This window comes from Manis javanica, chromosome 10, assembly GCF_040802235.1.
Source record: "Manis javanica isolate MJ-LG chromosome 10, MJ_LKY, whole genome shotgun sequence".
Lineage (NCBI taxonomy): Eukaryota > Metazoa > Chordata > Mammalia > Pholidota > Manidae > Manis > Manis javanica.
In genome coordinates, this window is record NC_133165.1 from 43,230,048 (window position 1) to 43,253,797 (window position 23,750).

The window sequence follows — 23,750 nt, forward strand, 5'->3', positions numbered from 1 at the left end:
TCATTTTTCCAACAGAATTTGATCAGTTTACATTTCTGTGTAACACTTTGGTAATTCTTGCAATATTTCAAACTTTTACTCTTTATTATTAAATCTGCTATGTCTGTGATTAGTGATCCTTAATGATACTACAGCACATACTGTGCCCATATAAAATGTTGAATTTAATTGATAAATGTTGTGTCTGTTCTGTCTCACCAACTGGCCATTCCCTTGCTTCTCTCCCTCTTCTTGGTCCTCCCTATTCCCTGAGATGCAATAAGATTGAAATTAGGCCAATTAATAACTACAATAGCCTTCAAGTGTTCAAGCAAAAGGAGTCACATATCTGCCACTTTATATCAAAAGTAAGAAATGATTAAGTTTAGTGAGGAAGGCATGCCAAAAGCTCAGGAAAGCTGAAAGTCAGGCCTCTTGCACCAGTTAGAAGAGCTGTGAATGCAAAGGAGTTCTTGAAGGAAATTAAAAGTGCTATACCAGTGAACACAGGAGTAATAAGAAAGCACAACAGTTTTGTTACTGATATGGAGAAAGTTTTAGTGATGTGGATAGATCAAATCAGCCACAACATTCTCTTAAGCCAAAGCCTAATGCAGAGCAAGGCCCAAAATCTCTTAAATTCTTTGAAGACTGAGAGATGAGGGAACTGCAGAAGTAAAGTATGAAGCTAGCAGAGGTTGGCTCATGAGGTTTAAGGAAAGAAGCTGTCTTCATAATATAAAGGTAAAGGTGAAGTGGCAAACTGCAGCAGTTAATCCAAAGATGTAGCTAAGAAGGTGGCTACACTAAACAGATTATCAGTGTAGACTAAATAGCCTTATATTGGAAGAACATGCCATTTGGTATTTGATAGCTAGAAAAAAGAAGTCAATGCCTAGCTTCAATGCTTCAAAGGACAGCCTGACTCTCTTGTTAGGGGTTAATGTAGCTTGTGACTTTAAGCTGAAGCCCATGTTCATTGACCATTCTGAAAAGATTAGGGTCCGTAATTATGCAAAATCTACTCTGCCTGTGCTGTACAAATGCAGTAACAAAGCCTGGATGACAGTACATCTGTTTATAACATGGCTTACTGAATATTTTAAGCCCACTGTTGAGATCAACTGCTCAGAAAAATAGACTCCTTTCAAAATATTACCATTTATTGAAAACGTACTTGGTCACCCAAGAGCTCTGGTGGAGACATTCAATGAGATAAATGTTTTCATGCCTGCTAACACAGCATCCATTCTGAAGCCCTTGCATCAAAGGAGTAATTCTTACTTTAAAGTCTTATTATTTATGAGAAATACATATCATAAGGCTATAGCTACCATAGATAGTGATTCCTCTGATGCAACTGGGCAAAGTAAATAAAAGACCTCCTAGAAAGGATTTACTTTTCTAGATGCCATTAAGAACATTCATGATTCATGGGAAGAGGTCAAAATATCAACATTAAAAGGAGTTTGGAACAGCTTGCTTTCAGCCCTCATGGATGACTTTGAGGGGTTCAAGTCTTCAGTGGAGAAAGTAACTGTACATGTGGTGGTAACAGCAAGAGAACTAGAAATGGAGCCTAAAGATGTGACTGAATTGCTGCAATCTCATGATAAAACCTGAATGGATAGAGTTTTTTTCTTATTGATGAGCAAAAAAAGTGGTTTCTGGAGATGGAATCTACTCTTGATGAAGATGCTATGAAGATTGAAATGAAAACAAAGGATTTAGAAGACAAACTTTATTGATAAGGCAACAGCAGGATTTTGAGAGGACTGACTACAATTTTGAAAGATGTTCTACCATGGGTAGGATGCTATCAAATAGCACCTCATGCTACAGAGAAATCCTTTGTGAAAAGAAGAGTCAACTGATGTGGCAAACTTCATTGTCACCTTATTTTAAGAAATTGCCATAACCACTTAAACCTTCAGCAACCACCACCCTCATCAGTCAGCAGCCATCAACACTGAGACAAGACCCTCCACCAGCAAAAAGATTATGACTTGCTGAAAGCTCAAATATTGGTTAGCATTTTTAATACAATATTTTTAAATTAAGGTATGTTCTCAGTGCCTTTCTATTCCTGTCTGTGAGGAACTTTGAAATTAAAGAGTAAACCGAATGAATCTATTCCTTGCAACCCAAAGATCCTAAACCACTAATGTACCAAATAAATGCTCAGCCTCAGATGACAGTCTCTTTGTCCTGCTGTTGCTCAAGTTTTATTTCCTGCCTAGAATGGTCCTGTCTTCTCTACTCTTTTAACGCTACCCAATATCAGCACAAATTCAAACTCCACCTTCTTCATTAAGTATTTCCTCATCCCTCCAATCTCAATTAGATCTCTCCCTTCTCTGAACACTTGGGAAATAATACATATATAGACTCCCCTGAGATTTTTATGATTTACCTTCAGTGTTTACAATTTTGCTCACACTTGACAGTTTTTTTTTAAAAAAACAACTGGCATTTATTAAGTCTTTCCAGTGCATTCAACTAGTTTTTACAGAAACAATTCCTTGTTTATTAGTAATATCTCATTAGTTTACATAATACTTAACCTAATTATATATTTGTAATAACAGGCTTGAACAGGTTTTTGAAGAGATGCAATGGATTACTGATAAACATTAAGTTGTGGTAGCAGATGTCCTCAGGCATATTGAATTATGCCAGAGAAATGACAAGTATGGCTTACATTCTGGTGAGCTTTTTAAGTGAAGGGTGATTAAATGATAGTCTATGGTTTCCTTTGTTTCCTTTACAACATCTAGCAAGGACATGAGTCCATGATAGGGTAAAAATGCTAGAAGGAGAAAAGAGCAATAAAGGGGTATATTAGATACAGGAAGCATCCTAGATTATCATCTGTCAGAAGAGTCCCAAGAGCAAACAAAAAAGATAAACCCCTAGACAGACTTACTAAGAGAAAAAGAGAATCTACACATATAAACAGAATCAGAAATGAGAAAGTAAAAATCACTATGAACACCACAGAAATACAAAGAATTATTAGAGAATACTATGAAAATCTATGTGCTAACAAACTGGATAACCTAGAAGAAATGGACAACTTTCTAGAAAAATACAACCTTCCAGGACTGACCAAGGAAGAAACAGAAAATGTAAACAGACCAATTACCAGCAACAAAACTGAATCGGTAATCAAAAAACTACCCAAGAACAAAACCCCCATACCAGATGGATTCACCGCTGAATTTTATGAGACATTTAGAGAAGACATAATACCCATTCTCCTTAAAGTTTTCCAAAAAGTAGAAGAGGAGTGAACACTTTCAAATTCATTCTATGAAGCTAGCATCACTCTAATCACTCTAATACCAAAACCAGGCAAAGACACCACAAAAAAGAAAACTACAGACCAATATCCCTGGTGAATATACAAGCAAAAATACTCAACAAAATAGTAGCAAACTAAATTCAGAAATACATCAAGAGGATCCTAAACCGTGATCAAGTGGGATTCATCTCATGGATGCAAGGATGGTACAACATTCGAAAATCCATCAACATCATCCACCACATCAACAAAAAGAAGGAAGACCACATGATCATCTTCATAGATGCTGAAGAAGCATTCAACAAAATCCAACGTCCATTCATGATAAAAACTCTCAAAAAAATGGGTACTGCAGGCAACTACCTCAACATAATAAAGGCCACATATGACAAACCCACAGCCAACATCATACTTAACAGCAAGAAGCTGAAAGCTTTTCTCCTAAGATTGGGAACAAGACAAGGATGTGCACTCTCCCCACTGTTATTCAATATAGTACTGGAGGTCCTAGCCACGGCAATCAGACAACACAAAGAAATAAAAGGCATCCAGATTGGTAAGAAAGAAGCCAAACTGTCACTGTTTGCAGATGACATGATATTGTACATAACAAACCTTAAAGAATCCACTCCAAAACTACTAGAACTAATATCTGAATACAGCAATCTGAATACAGAAATCTGCTGTATTCCTATACACTAATGATGAACTAACAGAAAGAGAAATCAGGAAAACAATTCCATTTACAATTGCATCAAAAAGAATAAAATACCTAGGAATAAACCTAACCAAGGAAGTAAAAGACGTATACCCTGAAAACTACAAGACACTCTTAAGAGAAATTAAAGAGGACACTAATAAATGGAACTTCATCCCATGCTCTTGGGTAGAAATAAATAATTTTGTCAAAATAGCCATCCTGCCTAAAGCAATCTACAGATTCAATGCAATCCCTATCAAAATACCAACAGCATTCTTCAACAAACTGGAACAAATAGTTCTAAAATTCATATGGAACCAACAAAGTCCCTGAACAGTCAATGCAATTCTGAGAAGAAAGAGTAAAGCAGGGGGAATCTCGCTTCCCAACTTCAAGTTCTACTACAAAACCACAGTAATCAAGACAATTTGGTACTGGCACAAGAACAGACCCATAGACCAGTGGAAAAAAGATAGTCCAGATATTAACCTAAGCATATATGGTCAATTAATATACAATAAAGGAGCCATGGATACACAGTGGGGAAATGAGAGCCTCTTCAACAACTGGTGTTGGCAAAACTGGACAGCTACATGTAAGAGAATGAAACTGGATTATTGTTTAACCCCACACACAAAGTAAACTCAGAATGGATCAAAGACCTGAATGTAAGTCATGAAACCATAAAACTCTTAGAAGAAAATATAGGTGAAACTCCCTTGAATATAAACATGAGCAAATTCTTCATGAACATATCTCCCCAGGCAAGGGAAACAAAAGCAAAAATGAAGTGGGACTATATAGAACTAAAAAGCTTCTGTACAGCAAAGGACACCATCACTAGAACAAAAAGACATCCTACAGTATGGGAGAATATATTCATAAATGACATATCTGATAGAAGGTTGACATCCACAATATATAAAGAACTCACCCACCTCAATAAACAAGCAAATAATCCAAATAAAAATTTACAGAGGATCTGAACAGACACTTCTCCAAAGAAGAAATTCAGATCCCCAACAGGCACATGAAAAGATGTTCCACATCACTAATCATCAGAGAAATGCAAATTAAAACCACAATGACATATCATCTCACACCAGTTAGGATGGCCACCATACAAAAGACAAACAACAAAAATGTTGGCGAAGATGTGGAGAAAGGGGAACCCTCCTACACTGCTGGTGGGAATGTAAATCAGTTCAACCATTGTGGAAAGCAGTATGGAGGTTCCTCAAAATGCTCAAAACAGACCTACCATTTGACCCAGGAATTCCACTCCTAGGAATTCACCCTAAGAACGCAGCAATCAAGTTTGAGAAAGACAGATGCACCCCCATGTTTATCGCAGCACTATTTACAATAGCCAAGAATTGGAAGCAACCTAAATATCCATTGATAGATGAATGGATAAAGAAGATGTGGTACATATACACAATGGAATATTATTCAACCATAAGAAGAAAACAAATCCTACCATTTGCAACAACATGGATGGAGCCAGAGGGTATTATGCTCAGTGAAATAAGCCAGGCAGAGAAAGACAAGTATCAAATGATTTCACTCATCTGTGGAGTATAAGAAGAAAGAAAAAAACTGAAGGAACAAAACAGCAGCAGACTCACAGAGCCCAAGAATGGACTAACAGTTACTAAAGGGAAAGGGACTGGGGAGGATGGGTGGGAAGGGAGGGATAAGGGGGAAAAAGGGGCATTACAATTAGAACACATAATATAGGGGGGCCATGGGGAAGGCAGTACAACACAAAGACAAGTAGTGATTCTATAGCATCTTACTATGCTGATGGACAGTGACTGTAATGGGGTATGTGGTGGGGACTTGATAATGGGGGAGTCTAGTAACCATAATGTTGCTCATGTAATTGTACATTAATGATTCCAAAATTAAAAAAATTTTTTTTAATAAAAAAAAGAGTCCCAAGGGCTCTGGAGTTTTGGGATTTAGCTCTGCTAAGGACTGGAACATAATGTGCTCACATTCTGAGAACTGTAATAGCATTTCAGAGGAAAATAAAACTAAACTTACCTGGAACCTAACCATCTGTGATCCATCATTCGTTTCCTTATCCTCCGTGTTCCCTTTCCAGGGAAGTACAGCATTCTGAGAAGGCATAACTGGGAAAAAGAGAGTAGAAGCATCTTGTTGATACATGACATTAAGGGTGAACCTAACTCTTGGAGCTTTTGCTTTGTGCTAGTATGACAGTTTAGAGAGAAGACTGTTTAAGATATAAGCTTAAAGATTAGATGACTGAACTGTGACATTCTTGTTTCTCTATTACATTGAGGAATTCAATGCAGAACTTTCTCTTTCTCTTGCTATGGCTTGTGGGAAGCTCAAGAGAGTTCCATGGTTTTCAATACTACTACACACTTAGTGAATTTAACAAAGATGCCAATGCTCAGTTCTTATCCCCAGAGATTTGGATAAATCCAATTTCATCCAAGTTGGTCTGGAGGAGCCTGGGCAACAGCATTTAAATTCTAAAGTCTCTAACGATTCTAAGTGGAAGATGAGAACCCCTGGAAAGAGTTGATACAGAGAACATATGTTGAGGACCTAGCCTTACTCTTTAAGGGGATAAATTTACCCCAAACTCAAACTCCAGAGATCGTCTCTCCTCTATTCTCTTTAAGATAATCCTTCTAATATAAAAATATTTCATTCTTTTCATTTTTCAGAAAGTTGACCTTCCTTTTTGAGTACCTGGATTCAGTCCTCCACCAAGATTACTGTACCTTTTTGCGGTTCTTAAGTTGTAATGTCACCAAAGCTTTGTTTTCTTCCAGCAGGACTGTCAGGAAATACACAGTACTAACAGCTTCAATATCCTTCTCAGTCCCTGAATGTTAATTTTCCAGTGCCTTATCACATGGAACATCACTCCACGGTATTAAAGGTGCCTCATTTCTCCTTAGAGCCTTAGGAGCCAATGGATATCCACAAGAATGATTTCTGCTTCCCAGCTACTCTCAGAATCAATTCTGCCTTTTTCTTGCAGAGCTGAAATATGAAGGTTCCTGAAGGTGGCTATTACTTTTTTCCCCTAAAAGCACTGATCATCATGTACAGACTTCACTATGATATCCAAATCTGTCTCCTGGCAGGGATCGTTTAAATACAATTTCAGGTTGAGCACCTGTAATGAGATGAACTAGAATCATCAGAAGAAACCCAGCAGCCTCAGTCACCTAGGGATCTCCTATCTGTAAAGAGACAGACTATTCATTCATAAAGATAGAGCACAGTAGGATATGGCATTCTTTAAAATAGTCAAAAATAATTTTAGAATTTCTCAGATTCACAATTACAAAAAGCAGAGATGTATAGATGCATCAACTAGAACAAACTTTAGTCTCAGTCTTTTCCCATCCTACTTTCCAATAGAAAACACGTGGTCCTTTCCAACACCAACAATAGAGTGAAATGTATTGATTTTCTAATAATCATGAAAGAATACATTCTTTTTCTGTTCACAAAGGTTGGCCTAAGAAGCTTCTCTCAAAAGCAAGTGATGGCAATGAAGAATGAAGCCATTTCTGAAAAGCAATTTTTTTTAAAAAAGAGAAAACTGCAGTTGCAGTGGAACTGCCCTGTTAGATAAGGAAGCCACTCACTGCTCAATAGATGCCCCAGATCTAACATTTTACAACCAGTTCAGCTAAGAGGCAGATCTTTCACAAGTCATTTAAAAGCACTCTAAGAACCAGGTCCTTATTTCACCAGCATAAGCTATCTGAAGAGCTAGAAAGAATTTGTGAGGATGCCTTAACATTTCAAACCAAATAATCTCAAAACCGTTTATTCACAGTGACAAAAACATATACCAAGTTAGGCAGAACAGGGTTTCTCCTTCATATGTGCAAACCCAAGGGGATGAGGATATATACTATATATTGTGTGCAAATTTAGTTAACTTGAGAATGTTTTTAATGGCATGTGATGGGACCAGGGTCCCATAGAACATACTCAGAAATGCTCATTTATTCCTTGGTTCTTTGGTTTAATGAAGGATTTAAAGTTGAAGATCACAGACCTAAGCAAAAGAGCTGGTTCTAAAACCTAGGTCTTCCAATTCACTGTCCTGGGTTCCTTCTAGTATACTCTAAAGTCCTTGTTCGTACTTGTTCTCTCCCTTTCCTTTTTTTACCTGCTCCCCCACCCCCAACCTGTGTGCGATTGTTCATACAGCACACAGACCTTTCCAGAGAAGTCTCTGATTTTGCCACTGGTTTTCAGACAAGTAACCATGATAGCTTCAAAACTAATGAATTCCCCTGACTACCTAAGGAATACCAGGATTTTAATAAATTCAGACAAAGAATGACTCTAGGCTTAACGTTTTCATTTCCACCCCAAGCTCTTCCAAAAATGTGAGTGAACTTTACTGACCATGTAGAAAACCCATGCAGTGGTTCTCAATCCGAGCTACGCATTCACCTCAGCCCAAATTTTAAAATATTCTATGTAATATATACTGTCCAGGATCCACCTAAGATCTGCTAAATCAGCATTTGTTGAGGTGTAGTCTGGCACCTATATATATTTTAAATGACCCATAAATGATTCTGATATGATCATGAATTCAGAACTATCAGACCATTGGAATTCTTTGACTTCCTCAATACCAGTGATTTTCACCATCATTCTAGTGCCACACCACTTCAGAAATCTTTCTCACCTTTCAAAATACTAGACTGTGAATCAGGGGACCCAGGCTCTAGATTGGATGGGGAAGAAAGTGAAGACAGGAGTGGATTAATACGTAGGGGTAAGACAGCAAAAGAATAATGTTTATTAAGCACTGTCTGAAAATTACCTGGATTATGGTACTTGTTGGGAAGCAGATTCACTGGTCCTATCCCAGACCTAATTACATAGCACCAGTGGAATGTATTATGAGCCCAGGAATTTGCATTAAAAGGTATTTCTTCCCTGGAATCAGTCCATTCTCTCTGGCCTCCTTATAGGCTTGAATCTAGCACATATCTTCTAATTCCTGTATCTTCAGCTTTATCTTTTACTTTTATTTTTTAATTTTTTGGTATTTTTTATTGAAGTATAGTTGATATGCAATATTATGTTAGTTTCAAGTGTACAGCATCGTGATTCAACAGTTAGATACATCACTAAAGCCTCACCCCAATTAGTGCAATACTATCTACCAAGAAAGATGCCACAGAATTACTGACTATATTCTCTATGGTGTACTTTCAACCCTGTGAATAATTTATATTATGATTGACATTTGTACATTTGTGCGTCTTTATCCCCTTCATCTATTTCACACCCTCTCCCCAATCCCTCCCCCATGGTAATCACCAGTAACTTCACAGTGTCTAAGAGTCTACCATGTTTTTGTTCATTTTGTTTTGTTTTTCTCTAGATTCCACAAATAAGTGAGATTATATGGTATTTGTCTTTGTCTACCTGACTTATTTCACTTAGCGTAATGAAAGTCTACCCATGTTGTTGCAAATGGCAGAAACTGTTCTACCCATGTTGTTGCAAATGGCAGAAACTGTTTCTTTATTATGGCCAAATAATACTCCATTATACATACATCACATGTGCTTTATCTCTTTACCTAGTGATGGACACTTTGGTTGTTTTCATATATCTTGTCTATTGTAAATAATGGAGCAGTAAACATAAGGGTGCACATATATATTTGAATTAGAGATTTTGTTTTCTTTGGGTAAATTCCTATAAATGGAGTTACTGGGTCATATATTTCTATTTTTAGTTTTTTGAGGACTCCCCCATAGTGCCTCCCATAGTGGCTGCATGAATTTACACTGCCACCAGCAGTGCAGGAGGGTTCCCTTTTCTCCATGTCCTTGCCAATACCTGTTAGTTCTTGTCTTTCGGATAGTGGCCATTTTCACTGGTGTGACATGATGTCTCATTGTGGTTCTGATTTGCATTTCCCTGACGATTAGCGATATGGAGCATCTTTTCATGTGCCTGTTGGCCATCTGTATTTCTTCTTTGGAAAAATGTCTTCTGCCCATTTTTTTTTTTGAGAGAGCATCTCTCATATTTATTGATCAAATGGTTGTTAACAACAATAAAATTCTGTATAGGGGGTCAATGCTCAAAGCACAATCATTAATCTACCCCAAGCCTAATTCTCGTCAGTCTCCAATCTTCTGTAGCATAACGAACAAGTTCTTACATGGTGAACGAATTCTTACATAGTGAATAAGTTCTTACATGGTGAACAGTACAAGGGCATTCATCACAGAAACTTTCGGTTTTGATCATGCATTATGAATTATAAACAATCAGGTCAAATATGAATATTCGTTTGATTTTTATACTTGATTTATATGTGGATCCCACATTTCTCCCTCTTATTATTATTATTATTTTTATTTTTAATAAAATGCTGAAGTGGTAGGTAGATGCAAGATAAAGGTAGAAAACATAGTTTAGTGTTGTAAGAGAGCAACTGTAGATGATCAGGTGTGTGCCTGTAGACTGTCTTAATCCAAGCTAGACAAGGGCATTAAAACATCCACGGATGCAGAAGATTTTTCTCAAAATGGGGGGGGGGTGTGAGGTTCTAAGCCTCACCACTGTTGATCCCCAATTTCTCACCTGATGGCACCCCAGCGAATGTGCCTGTCTTAGGTTGTTCCTCCCTTGAGGAATCTTACCTGTCTCTGGCTAACCAGTCATCTTCCGGGGCCATACAGGGAGATGTAAAGTTGGTAAGTGAGAGAGAAGCCATATTGTTTGAAAAGGTTAGCTTTTTACTTCTTTGCAGATTTATGCCCTGTGGATTCTATGCCCAGCACTTGTCTTGTGGTATCTTTACCACCTGGAGGAATTATGATGCTCGGTAAATTTGATATGAGGCACGAATTCTATTTAAGGGTTGTAATTAGGAAGGAAGAAGAAAAGCTATAGAGGTAGCATATGGAAGAAAACATGGGAGGATTGATTATTTCTTTGACATATCTTCTTGTAGAGTACCTTAAGCATGTATAGGTTTTAAACTACTAACTAACTTGCACACACATATTAACATAATAGGAATATGGTGACATAAACTAAGCAAATCTATAATTACCAGCGATCTCCAGTGAAACCAAGAAAACCAGTTGGGCACCCTAGGCATTTGTGATAATTTGTCTATGATATGATGGATATTGTCCAACTGTACTTGAACAGTCTGAGAGAAATCAGACAAATTAAAGCAACCCATTTCTGGGATCTGTTCACATCCCATATGTTCTTTTAACCGTAGATAGTCCATAGTCATAAGATTTTGGAGTGCTACAACTTGCACCCCTCCCAACTCCTGGTTGAGTTCCAACAGTACAGATCCACTCAAATTCATTGTCTCGCTGTATGCACATGCCAGCCTAGACATCCCCCTCCTCATTCCAGTGGCAAGTCCAGGAAATGGTGGGATGGATGCAGCCACAACCGCAGCATCGCCCGGATCCCTATGGAGGCTTTTTGATGATCATCCCCCGGCACGAGTCCTCCAGAGAGTGCTGATGCCAGAAGCTCCTCCTCATATCGTATCTTAGTTCATATTCTGGGTAGCCAAGCTAGGCCTTGATCTTCTGCATAAAAACAAACAGACCCTTTGCCCACACTTTGACATAGCCTCTATACCACTGTGTAGAACTCATTGGAGGTCAGCACACAGGAATTGCATTTTTTTTAAATTTATTTTTATTTTTTTATTTTTATTAAGAGAAAGGAATATTATCAGAAAATAGTACCTCCATAGCCGATCATCTGACACCCTTTAAGTGATCCAAATTAAGGATATTTAAAGCATGCGTTAATCTTTGATTTACCAAGTATTATCCTATCAAGGAGTAATCCCCCTTTTCTTTCTTTTTTTTTTTAATCTTTAATCTACACTTACATGAAGAATACTATGTTTACTATGCTCTCCCCTATACCAAGCCCCCCTAAAAACCACATTACAGTCACTGTCCATCAGGATAGCAAAATGTTGTAGAATCACTACTTGTCTTCTCTGTGTTGTACAGCCCTTCCTCCCCTTTCTCCCCCACCATGCATGCTAATCTTAATACCCCCTTTCTTCTCCTCCCCCTTATCCCTCCCTGCCCACCCATCCTCCCCAGTTCCTTTCCCTTTGGTACCTGTTAGTCCATTTTTGGATTGTGTAATTCTGCTGCTGTTTTGTTCCTTCAGTTTTTCCTTTGTTCTTATACTCCTCAGATGAGTGAAATCATTTGGTATTTCTCTTTCTCCACTTGGCTTATTTCATTGAGCATAATACTCTCCAGCTCCATCCATGTTGCTGCAAATGGTAGGATTTTCCCTCTTCTTATGGCTGAGTAGTATTCCATTGTGTATATGTACCACATCTTCTTTATCCATTCATCTACCGATGGATATTTAGGTTGCTTCCAATTTTTGGCTATTGTAAATGGTGCTGCGATAAACATAGGGGTGCATCTGTCTTTCTCAAACTTGATTGCTGCGTTCTTAGGGTAAATTCCTAGGAGTGGAATTCCTGGGTCAAATGGTAGGTCTGTTTTGAGCATTTTGAGGAACCTCCATACTGCTTTCCACAATGGTTGAACTAATTTACATTCCCACCAGCAGTGTAGGAGGGTTCCCCTTTCTCCACAGCCTCGCCAACATTTGTTGTTGTTTGTCTTTTGGATGGCAGCTATCCTTACTGATGTGAGGTGATACCTCATTGTAGTTTTTAATTTGCATTTCTCTGATAATTAGCGATGTGGAGCATCTTTTCATGTGTCTGTTGGCCATCTGTATTTCTTTTTTAGAGAACTGTCTGTTCAGTTCCTCTGCCCATTTTTTAATTGGGTTATTTGTTTTTTGTTTGTTGAGGCATGTGAGCTCTTTATATATTCTGGACGTCAAGCCTTTATCAGATCTGTCATTTTCAAATATATTCTCCCATACTGTAGGGTTCCTTTTTGTTCTATTGATGGTGTCTTTCGCTGTATAGAATCTTTTCAGCTTAATGTAGTCCCACTTACTCAGTTTTGCTGTTGTTTTCCTTGCCCGGGGAGATATGTTCAAGAAGAGGTCACTCATGTTTATGTCTAAGAGGTTTTTGCCTATGTTTTTTTCCAAGAGTTTAATGGTTTCCTTCTGCCCATTTTTTAATCAGATTATTTGTTTTTTGGTATTGAGGCATACGGGTCCTTTATTTTGGATGCTAACCCCTTATCAGATATACTATTTATGAATATATTCTCCCATACTGTAGATTGCCTTTTTGTTTTATTGTGTCTTTTGCTGTATAGAAGCTTTTCAGTTTAATGTAGTCTCAGTTCTTTGTGTTCGCTTTTGTTTCCCTTGCCCAGGAGATATATTAGAAAAAATTTCTCATGCTGATGTTCAAGAGAGTCTTGCCTAAATTTTCTTCTAAGAGTTTTATAGTTTCATGTCTTATATTTACGTATTTAATCCATTTTGAATTAACTTTTGTGTATGGTGTTAGTGATTCAGTTTCATTCTCTTAGATGAAGCTGTCCAGTTCACTCAAAACCACTTACTGAAGACATTGTCTTTTCCTTAATGAATGTTCTTGCCTCCTTTACCATATATTATTTGATTATACATGTGTGGGCTTATTTTTGGGCTCTCAACTCTTTTATTGATCAATGGGTCTGTTCTTCTGCCAGTACCATACTGTTTTGATTACTGTAGCTTTGTAGTATAGCTTGAAGTCAGGGATGTAATAACCCATTTTGTTCTTCTCTCTCAAGATTGCTTTAGCTATCTGGGGTCTTCTGTGGTTCACCATAAATTTGAGGTTTATTTGCTATAGTTCATTGAAAAGTGCCATTGGTATTTTGACACGGATTGCACTGAATCTGTAAATTGCTTTGGGCAGGATGGCCATTTTGACAATATTAATTCTTCCTATCCATGAGCATGGGATAGATATCCATTTATTTGTGTTTTCTCCAATTTCTTTCATTAGTGTCTTATAGTTATCAGAGTACAGGTTTTTTACCACCTTAGTTAGGTTTATTCTTAGGTATTTTATTCTTCTTGATGCAATTATAAAAGTAACTGTTTCCCTGGTTTTTCTTTCTGATAGTGCATTATTAGATTTCTTTATATTAATTTTCTATCCTGCAACTTTATTGAGTACATTTATTAGTTCTAATGCTTTTTTGGTGGAGTCTTCATGGTTCTCTACATATAGTATCATGTCATCTACAAACAGTGACATATTTAAAAACTACTACTTCCTTACCAATTTGGATGCCTTTTATATATCTTTTCTTGTTTGATTGTCATGGCTAGGGCTTCCAGTATTATGTTGAACAGAAGTGGTGAGAGTGAGCATCCTTGTTTTGTTCCTGATCTTAGAGGAAAAGCTTTCAGCTTTTCATCATTGTGTATGATGTTAGCTGTGGGTTTGTCATATTTGGCTTTTATTAAGTTGAGATTTGTTACCTCTATACCCATTCTGTTGAGAGTTTTTATCATGAATTTTGTCAAATGATTTTTCAGCACTATTCAGATGTTCATATGGTTTTTATATTTCCTTTTGTTAATCTTGTGTATCAGATTGATTGACTTATGAAATTTGTACTGTCTTTGCATACCTGGAATAAATCCCATTTGGCCATAATGGATGATTCTCAATGTATTTTTGAATTCAGTTTGCTAATATTTTGTTGAGGATTTTTGCATCTATGGTCATCAGAGATCTTGGCCTATTGTTCATTCATTTATTTATTTATTTTGTATTGTCTTTGTTTTTGGTATTAAGAGTGGTGCTGACCTCACAGAATGAGTTTGGAGGTATTCACTCTTCTACTTTTTGGAATACTTTAAGAAGAATGGGTATTAGCTCTTTAAGTGTTTGGTAGAGTTCAGCTGTGAAGCCATCTGGTTATGGACTTCTGTTTTTTGGGAGTGTTTTGATTACCAATTCAATTTCGTTACTGGTAATTATTCTATTTAGATGTTCTGTTTCTTCCTGGGCCAGTCTTGGCAGGTTGAACTTTAATAGTAGTTTGTCCATTTTTTCTAGGTTGTCCACTTTATTAGCACATAATTTTTCATAGAATTCTCTAATAATTATTTGTATTTCTGTGGTATGTTGTAACTATTCCTTTTTTGTTTCTGATTTTATTTGTGTCATTTATCTAGATAAGTCTGGCTAGGGGTTTGTCTATTTTGTTTACCTTCTCAAAGAACTAGTTCTTGATTTCACTGAGTTTTTTCCTAGTGTTTTATGCTTCTCTATTTTATTTCTCCTTTGATTTTTATTATGTCCTTTCTTCTCTTAAGTTTAGGCTTCATGAGTTCTTTTTCTAGTTTCTTTATTTGTGAATTTAGACTATTTATCTGTGATTGTTTTTGTTTCTTGAGGTAGGGTTTTATGGCTATATACTAACCCCTTAAAACTGCTTTCATATCATCTGACATATTTTGAACTGTTATATTTTTGTTTTCATTTGTCTCCATGTATTGGTTGATTTCTTCATTCATTTCTTCATTGATCCATTTATTATTTAGAAGCATGATGTTTAGCCTTCATTTGTTTGTGGCTATTTTTGTTTTCTTCCTGTAATTGATTTCTGGTTTCATACCATTGTGGTCTGAAAAGATGCTTGACACAATTTCAATCATGAATTTATTGTAGCTCTTTTTGTGTCCTAATATGTGATCTATTCTGGAGAATATTACATGTGCACTTGAGAAAAAGTGCATCCTATTGTTTTTGGGTCAGATGTTCTGTATACATCTGTTAAGTTCATCTGATCTAGTGTGTTGTTCAGTGCCTCTGTTTCCTTATTTATTTTCTGTCTGGTTGATCTCTCTATTGATATAAGTGGTGTGTTAAAGTCCCCTAATATGATTAAGTTGCAGTTTATTTCTCCCTTTTGTTCTGTAAATATTTGTTTTATATAATTAGGTGCTCCTGTTTTGGATGTATAAATATTTACAAAATGCTTCCTGTTGGATTGATACCTTTACCCTTATCTAATTTGCTTTTCTGTTACTTTTTTTGTTTTAAAATCTACTTTATCTGATGTAAGCACTGCTACTCCTTTTTTTCTCCCTATTATTTGCATGAAGTATCTTTTTCCATCTCTTCACTTTCAGTCTATGTATGTCATTAAGTCTGAAATGAGTCTCTTGCAGGCAGCATATAGATGGATGTTTCTTTATCCATTCTGCCACCCTATGTCTTTTGACTGGTGAATTCAGTTCCTTTAGATTTAAGGTAATTATCGATAGGTACATACTTACTGATATTTTATTAATTGTTTTCTGGTTGTTTTTGTAGCTCCTCTCTGATCCTTTCTTCCTCTTATACTCTTGTTATTTGATGGTTTTCTTTAGTGTTGTGAATGGATTTCATTTAAAAATTTTTTGTGTACCTAGTCTTTAGGTTTGTGGTTATGATAAGATTCAGTTTCCTAAAAATATATGTTTATATTAATTTGATGGTTGCTCTATTTCAAACATGGTTGGAAAGTACTTTTTATTCACCTTCCTTCCTCACACTTTATATATTATGTCATAATCTGCATTTTTTGTGTATCCCTTAACTGATTTTTGTATAGTGATATTACTACTTTTGGCTTTTTAATTTTTTTAACCCTATACTTGCTTAGTTAATTGGTCTACTACCTTCACTGTGAGTTTATTCTCACTGATGAAAAATCTTTAGGATTAAGAACATTTCCATTTATAGAAGTCCCTTTAACATATCCTGTAAGGCCAGTTTAGTGGTGGTGAATTCCTTCAGTCTTCATTCATCTGGGAAATTTTTAATCTGTCCTTCAATTTTGAATGATAATCTTGCTGGGTATTCTCAGTTGAAGGTCCTTCTGTTTCAGTACATAAGTATTTCACTCCCTTCTGTCTGTAAAGTTTTGTTCTGAGAGATCTGCTGATAGCCTGATGGGGTTTCCCTTATAAGTAATTTTTTTTTTCTCTCTGGCTGCTTTCAATAACCTCTCCTTATCCTTAATCTTTGTAATTTTAATTATTGTATGTCTTTGTGTTGTCTTACTGGGGTTCCTTTTTTAAGGGCTCTCTGCACTTCCAGGACCTGAGTGTTTATTTTCCTCCCCAAATTGGGGAAGTTTTCAGCAATTATTTCTTCAAAGACTTTCTACTCCTTTGTCTCTCTCTTCTCCTTCTTTGACCCCTATTATGTAAATACTGTTTCATTTGTAGTTATTCCACAGGTCTCTTTCCATCCTCTCAATTCTAGAGATTCTATTTTCTCTCTGTTCCTCGGCTTTGTTGCTTTCCTACTTTCTAGTTTTCCATCTGACTGATTGTCTCTACTTTGAATGGTCTATTATTCATTCACTCCATTGTTTTTTTCTTCTCATTTCAGTTACTGTATTCTTCAGCTCTGAGTGGCTCTTTTTTATTTTGCTATTATTAATGTACAATTACATGAGCAATATTATGGTTACTAGACTCCCCCTATTATCAAGTCCCCATCACATACCCCATTAGAGTCACTGTCCATCAGCATAGTAAGATGTTGTAGAATCCTGAGTGGCTCTTTTTAAAATCTTCTATCTCTGTTGAAATTCTCTCTGAGATTGTCAATGATTTTCCACAGATCAGTGAGCATATATATGACTATTACTTTGGCATCTTTATCAAGAAGATTGGTGATGTCTGTTTCAGTTAGCTCTCATGTCTTATCCTGTTCATTTGGAAAATATTCCTCTGCCTCCTCATTTTGTATTTCTGTGTTTTTTCCTTTGTATAAGATAGATCCACTATGCCTCCTGGTCTAGAGAGTAAAGGCTGTATAAAGAAGGTGCCCTGTGGTGCCCAGAAGCTTAAGACTCTTTGCTCACCTGTGCCTGGTTGTCATTTACAGCATAGCCACAATTGCTGTTGGTGGGCTGTGGGTAGAGCCTCCTTTCTATCTGTCCGCTGTCAGTGACTATGTCAGGCTGCTGTCTGCTGGCAGTGGTTGTGTCAGTTTTGGCTGGCAGCTCACCTCAGCCAGCCTTTGTGAACCATGCAGCAGCACAACTGCTGTGTTGTGGGCAGGGATGCTTTCTGCCTGCCTGGCAGCAATGGTGGTGCTGCTGGGCTGACATGGCAGATGGGGAAAGTGCACAGGGGAGTGCAGCACAGTGCTGGGCTGTCAGCGAGAAGAAAAGAGTGTTTGGAGCTGGCTCCCCCCAGGCACATCTGCAGTTAGGCTGAGACGGCCAAGAAATCTGGGAAAGCCTCCCTCTGCCTGCCAGGCAGCAAAGTCTGCTGCTGGGATACGCAGGCTGGGCAGGTGGGTGCTCAAGGAAGTGCCTCAGGTTTGAGCCAACAGCAAAGGGGATGGAGCATTTGGGGCTAGCTTCTGTGAATGCCTGAACAGTTGGGCTGAGGGAGGGCTGGGGAAGCATCAACCACATCCCCTTTCTCCTGAGGAGAGAGCTCTATCCAAACTCTGCCCCTCTGTCACCTTTCCTGATGGTAAATCTTTCAAACTGCCACCTCTGTGTTGGGTCTCAGCAGGACCAAAGGAGTGTACCTGTCTTCCACAAGCAGCAGGAGGTTTAGCCTCCCAGAGTGCTCCAACTCTCCCTGGTGTCCAGCCCAAATGTAATATGGACTCATATTTCCAGAGCAGATCTCCAGGGCCAGGTGTGTAGGATCCCTGTGTGCTTATCCCCTCTCTGTTCCATTCATCTCCCTCATGCTTATGGGCTGGGATGGTGGAAGGGCTTGGGTCCTGACTGCAGCTCTACAGCTTGCCCCTTCTCTGTGTGATCTTCTCTTCTTCACTAGGTGTAGATGGCCTATTCTGCAGTCTTCAGGTCATTTGCAGGGTCAGTTGTATTTGCTGTAGTTGCTTCCTTGGTGTAGATGTGGAAGGAAGTTTCCTGCCTTGCTATTCCACCATCTTCTTCCTGCCAGATCTATTAGTATTTGTTTTACATATTTAGGTACTCCTATGTTGGGTGCACAGATATTTATAATTGTTATACCCCTCTTGTTGGACTGATCCCTTTATCATTATGTAATGTCTTTTGTCTCTGGTTTCTTTGCTTTGATGTCTATTTTGTCTGATACTCCTGCCTTTTCTCCTTTTCATGCATGAAATTTCTTTTTCCATCCTTCACTTTTAGTCTATGCATGCATTAAGTCTAAAATGAGTCTCTTCTAGGCAGCATATAGATGGGTCTTGTTTCTTTATCCATTCTGCTATCCTGTATCCTTTGTTTTGTGCATTTAGTCCACTTGCATTTAACACAGCTATTGATAGTGTGGTTAAACTGCAATATTTCCAGAACCCCCACCTGACCTTAGTCTATTTACATATCAATAGGTGTTTCTTCCCACAGCCTCTGAAAGCAAGGGGTGGAGAGAAAACAGCTGCTCTCTCCTCCCCTCTATTACTGGTATGTAATTGGTCTGGTGCCTGTCAGTTACCAGTGACATGCCCCATGGAGTTCTTCCCAGAAGGGGCCACTGGGGAAGTAGGCATGTGGTGTTGGGAGAGACAGGGAGCAAGAGCAGAGGCCAGCGGGGATGAACAGATTCAGGTCTCATTGTGAGCAATAAAAGGGTTTCTCCCAGTCTAGTTTTTCCCTTGATTGGTTTTGGTCACATCAGTTTATTTGCCCTGGGACGGGAACACTGCTTCCACCCAGAACTACAGATAGGTATGTATTATTGCCATTTTATTATTGTTTTATTGTTGTTCTTGTAGTTCCTCTCTACTCCTTTTTTATTTTCCTACAGTCTTCTCTTGTGATTTGGTATTTTTGTTTAGTGTTATGCTTGGATTCCTTTTTAAATAAATTTTTTGTGTATCTATTATAGCCTTTAGGTTCATAGTTACAGTAAGGTTCATAGTTTCCTATAATAGTATATATTAAATTGATGGTTATCTGATTTCAGAAACAATCTAAGAGTACTACTACTTTTTCTCCTTCCTTTTTCTCACTTTTTGTATAAGATGTCATAATCTATGTCTTTTGTGTATCCCTTGTGTGATTTTGTATATGGACTATATTCTTTCTTTTTTTTTGCTTTTTTAATTAAACTTTTATTGAGATAATTATGAATTCACATGCACCTGAGACCCTTGTACAATTTGCCCAGTTTACTCCAACAGTAACATTTTGCAAAACTATTGTACAACAACCAGAATATTGACACTGATACAGCCCACCAATCTTACTCAGATTTCTCTGGTTCTACTCATTTTTTGTGTGTGTATTAAGTCTTATACAATTCTATTACCCGTGTAGGTTTGTCTATCTGCCATAGAGTTACAATACTGAACACTTCAAGCTTCAACACCACAAGGATCCCTCAATGCCCTGCCCCCTTGTAAACATATCCACCTCCCTCTGGCCCTTTCCCCCCATCCTCCTCTGCTCCCCACATCCCTAACCCTTGACAAACACTAATCTTGTCCTCTATTTCTAAAATTTTGTCATTTCAAAACATTAATACATGGAGTAATATAGTAGTATGTAACTTTTTGGGACTGGCTTTTTTTCCCACTCAGTGTTATTCTCTAGAGACCCATCAAGGTGGTTTTGTGCATTCATAGTTTGTTCTTTTCTGTTGCTGAGTAATATTCCATGGTATGGGGGTATCAAAGTTTACATAGCCATTCACTTGTTAAAGACATCTAGACCCATACCAATTTTTTTGCTATTACTGAGGAAACCCTCCCTGCTATTAAGCTTTGTGTACAGGTTTCTGTGTGAACATGAGTTTTCATTTCTCTGGGATAAATGCCTAGGAGTGTAATTGCTGAGCCATGTGGTAGTTGCACATTCAGTTTTGTAGGAAACTGTCAGGCTATTTTACAAAACAGCTGTAGCATTTTAAATCCCCCATTAGCAATGTCTGCGTGATCGTTTCTCTGCATCCTTGCCGGCATTTCCTGTTGTCATTCTGGTATGTGCGTAAGGATGTTTCATTGTGTTTTTAATTTGTATTTCCCTGATGCCTAGTGATGTTGAACATCTTTGGCTGTGATTATTTGCCATCTTTATATTCTCTTCAGTGACCTGTCTATTCATATCTTTTGCCATTTTTTAAAGTTGTATTTTTCTTTTTTACAGCTGAGTCTTGAGTATTCTTTATATATTCTAGTCCTTTGTCAAATATATATTTTACAAATATTCTGCTAGCCTGTAGATTACTTTTCTTTTTAATTTATTTTTTATTACTTTTTTTTGGTATCATTAATATACACTTACATGAACAACATTGTGGTTACTAGATTCCCCCCATTATCAAGTCCCCACCACATACCCCATTATACTCACTGTCCATCAGCATAGTAAGATGCTATAGAACCACTACTTGTCTTCTCTGTGCTATACTGCCTCCACTGCCAAACTGCCAAACTGGAGTGTTGCATTCTTAGGGTAAATTCCTAGGAGTGGAATTCCTGGGTCAAATGGTATTCCTATTTTGAGTTTTTTGAGGGATCCCCATACTGCTTTCCACAAAGGTTGAACCAATTTACATTCCCACCAGCAGTGTAGGAGGGTTCCCCTTTCTCCACATCCTTGCCAACATTTGTTGTTTGTCTATTGGATGTTGGCCATCCTAACTGGTGTGAGATGATATGTCATTGTGGTTTTAATTTGCATTTCTCTGATGATTAGCGATGTGAAGCAACTTTTCATGTGCCTGTTGGCCATCTGAATTTCTTCTTTGAGAAGTGTCTGCTCAGATCCTCTGCCCATTTTTTAATTGGGTTGTTTGGTTTTTGTTTGTTGAGGTACACGAGTTCTTTGTATATTTTGGATGTCAACCCCTTATCGGATATGCCACTTATGAATATATTCTCCCATACTGTAGGATACCTTTTTTTTTTTTTTTTTACTACTGATGGTGTCCATTGCTGTATGGATGCTTTTTAGTTCAATGTAGTCCCACTTGTTCATTTTTGCTTTTGTTTCCCTTGTCCATGGAGATACGTTCATGAAGAATTTGCTCATATTTATATTCAAGAGAGCTTTGCCTATATTTTCTTCTAAGAGTTTTATGGTTTCATGACTTACATTCAGGTCTTTGATCCACTCAAGTTTACTTTTCTGTATGAAGCTAGACAGCAATCCAGTTTCATTCTCTTACATTCAGCTGTCCAGCTTTGCCAATACCAGCTGATAAAGTGGCTGTCATTTCCCCATTGTATATCCATGGCTCCTTTATCATATATTAATTGACCATATATGCTTGGGTTAATATCTGGACTTTCTATTCTGTTCCACTGGTGTATGGGTCTGTTTTTGTGCCAGTACCAAATTGTCTTGATTAGTGTGGCTCTGTAGTAAAGCTGGAAGTTGGGTAGCGAGATCGCCCTTGCTTTATTCTTCCTTCTCAGGATTGCTTTGGCTATTTGGGGTCTTTTGTCATTCTATATGAATTTTAGAACTATTTGTTCCAGTTCATTGAAGCATGGTGTCAGTATTTTCATAGGGATTGCATTGAATTTGTAATTGCTTTAGGCAGGATGGCCATTTTGACAATATTAATTTTTCTACCTAAGAGCGTGGGATGAATTTCCACTTATTAGTATCCTCTTTAATTTCTCTTAGGAGTGTCTTGTAGTTTTCAGGGTATAGGTCTTTCACTTCTTTGGTTAGGTTTATTCCTAGGTATTTTATTCTTTTCGATGCAATTGTGAATGGAATTGTTTTCTTGATTTATCTTTCTGCTAGTTCATCATTAGTGTATAGGCATGCAACAGATTTCTGTGTATTAATTTTGTATCCTGCAACTTTGCTGAATTCAGATATTAGTTCTAGTAGTTTTGGAGCAGATTCTTTAGTGTTTGTTATGTACAATATCATGTCATCTGCAAACAGTGACAGTTTGACTTTTTCCTTACCAATCTGGATGCCTTTTATTTCTTTGTGTTGTCTGATTGCCGTGGCTAGAACCTCCAGCACTATGTTGAATAAAAGCGGGAAGAGTGCACATCATTGAATTGTTCCCGATCTTAGAGGAAAACTTTCAGCTTCTTGCTGTTAAGTATCATGTTGGCTGTAGGTAGGTTTGTCATATATGGCTTTTATTATGTTGAGGTACTTGCATGCAATACCCATTTTCTTGAGAGTTTTTATCATGAATGGATGTTGAATTTTGTTGAATGCTTTTTCAGCATCTACGGAAATGATCATGTGGTTTTTGTCCTTCTTTTTGTTGATGTGGTGGATGATATTGATGGATTTTCAAATGTTGTACCATCCTTGCATCCCTGTGATGAATCCCACTTGATTTGATTTGCTAATATTTTTTTCAGTATTTTTGCATCTATGTTCATCAGGGATATTGGTCTGTAATTTTCTTTTCTTTGTAGTGTCTTTGCTGGTTTTGTTATTAGAGTTATGCTGGCTTCATAGAATGAGTTTTGAAGTATTTCCTCTCCTGTTTCTTTGAAAACTTTAAGGAGAATGGGTATTATGTCTTCTCTAAATGTCTGATAAAATTCAGCAGTGAATCCATCTGGTATGGGGTTTTTGTTCTTCAGTAGTTTTTTGATTACCAATTCAATTTCATTGCTGGTAATTCGTCTGTTTTGATTTTCTGTTTCTTCCTTGGTCAGTCTTGGAAGACTGTATTTTTCTAGAAAGTTGTCTATTTCTTCTAGGTTATACCATTTGTTAGCATATAGATTTTCATAGTAATAATTTCTCTAATAATTCTTTGTATTTCTTTGGTGTCCAACATGATTTTGCCTTTCTCACTTCTGATTCTGTTTATCTGTATAGATTCTCTTTTTTTCTTAAT

General features: G+C 37.4%; 1 protein-coding gene across 2 annotated transcripts in view; it reads right to left on the bottom strand.

Moving 5' to 3' along the window:
• MRPS17 (mitochondrial ribosomal protein S17) overlaps positions 1 to 23,750 on the bottom strand; it is a 170,034-nt gene that overhangs the window by 140,883 nt on the left and 5,401 nt on the right. For both annotated transcript variants that reach the window (XM_073215245.1, XM_073215242.1), the window contains exon 2: positions 6,033 to 6,121. In XM_073215245.1, the coding sequence (XP_073071346.1) occupies positions 6,033 to 6,121 (89 nt within the window). The remainder of the gene's footprint in view (positions 1 to 6,032; positions 6,122 to 23,750) is intronic.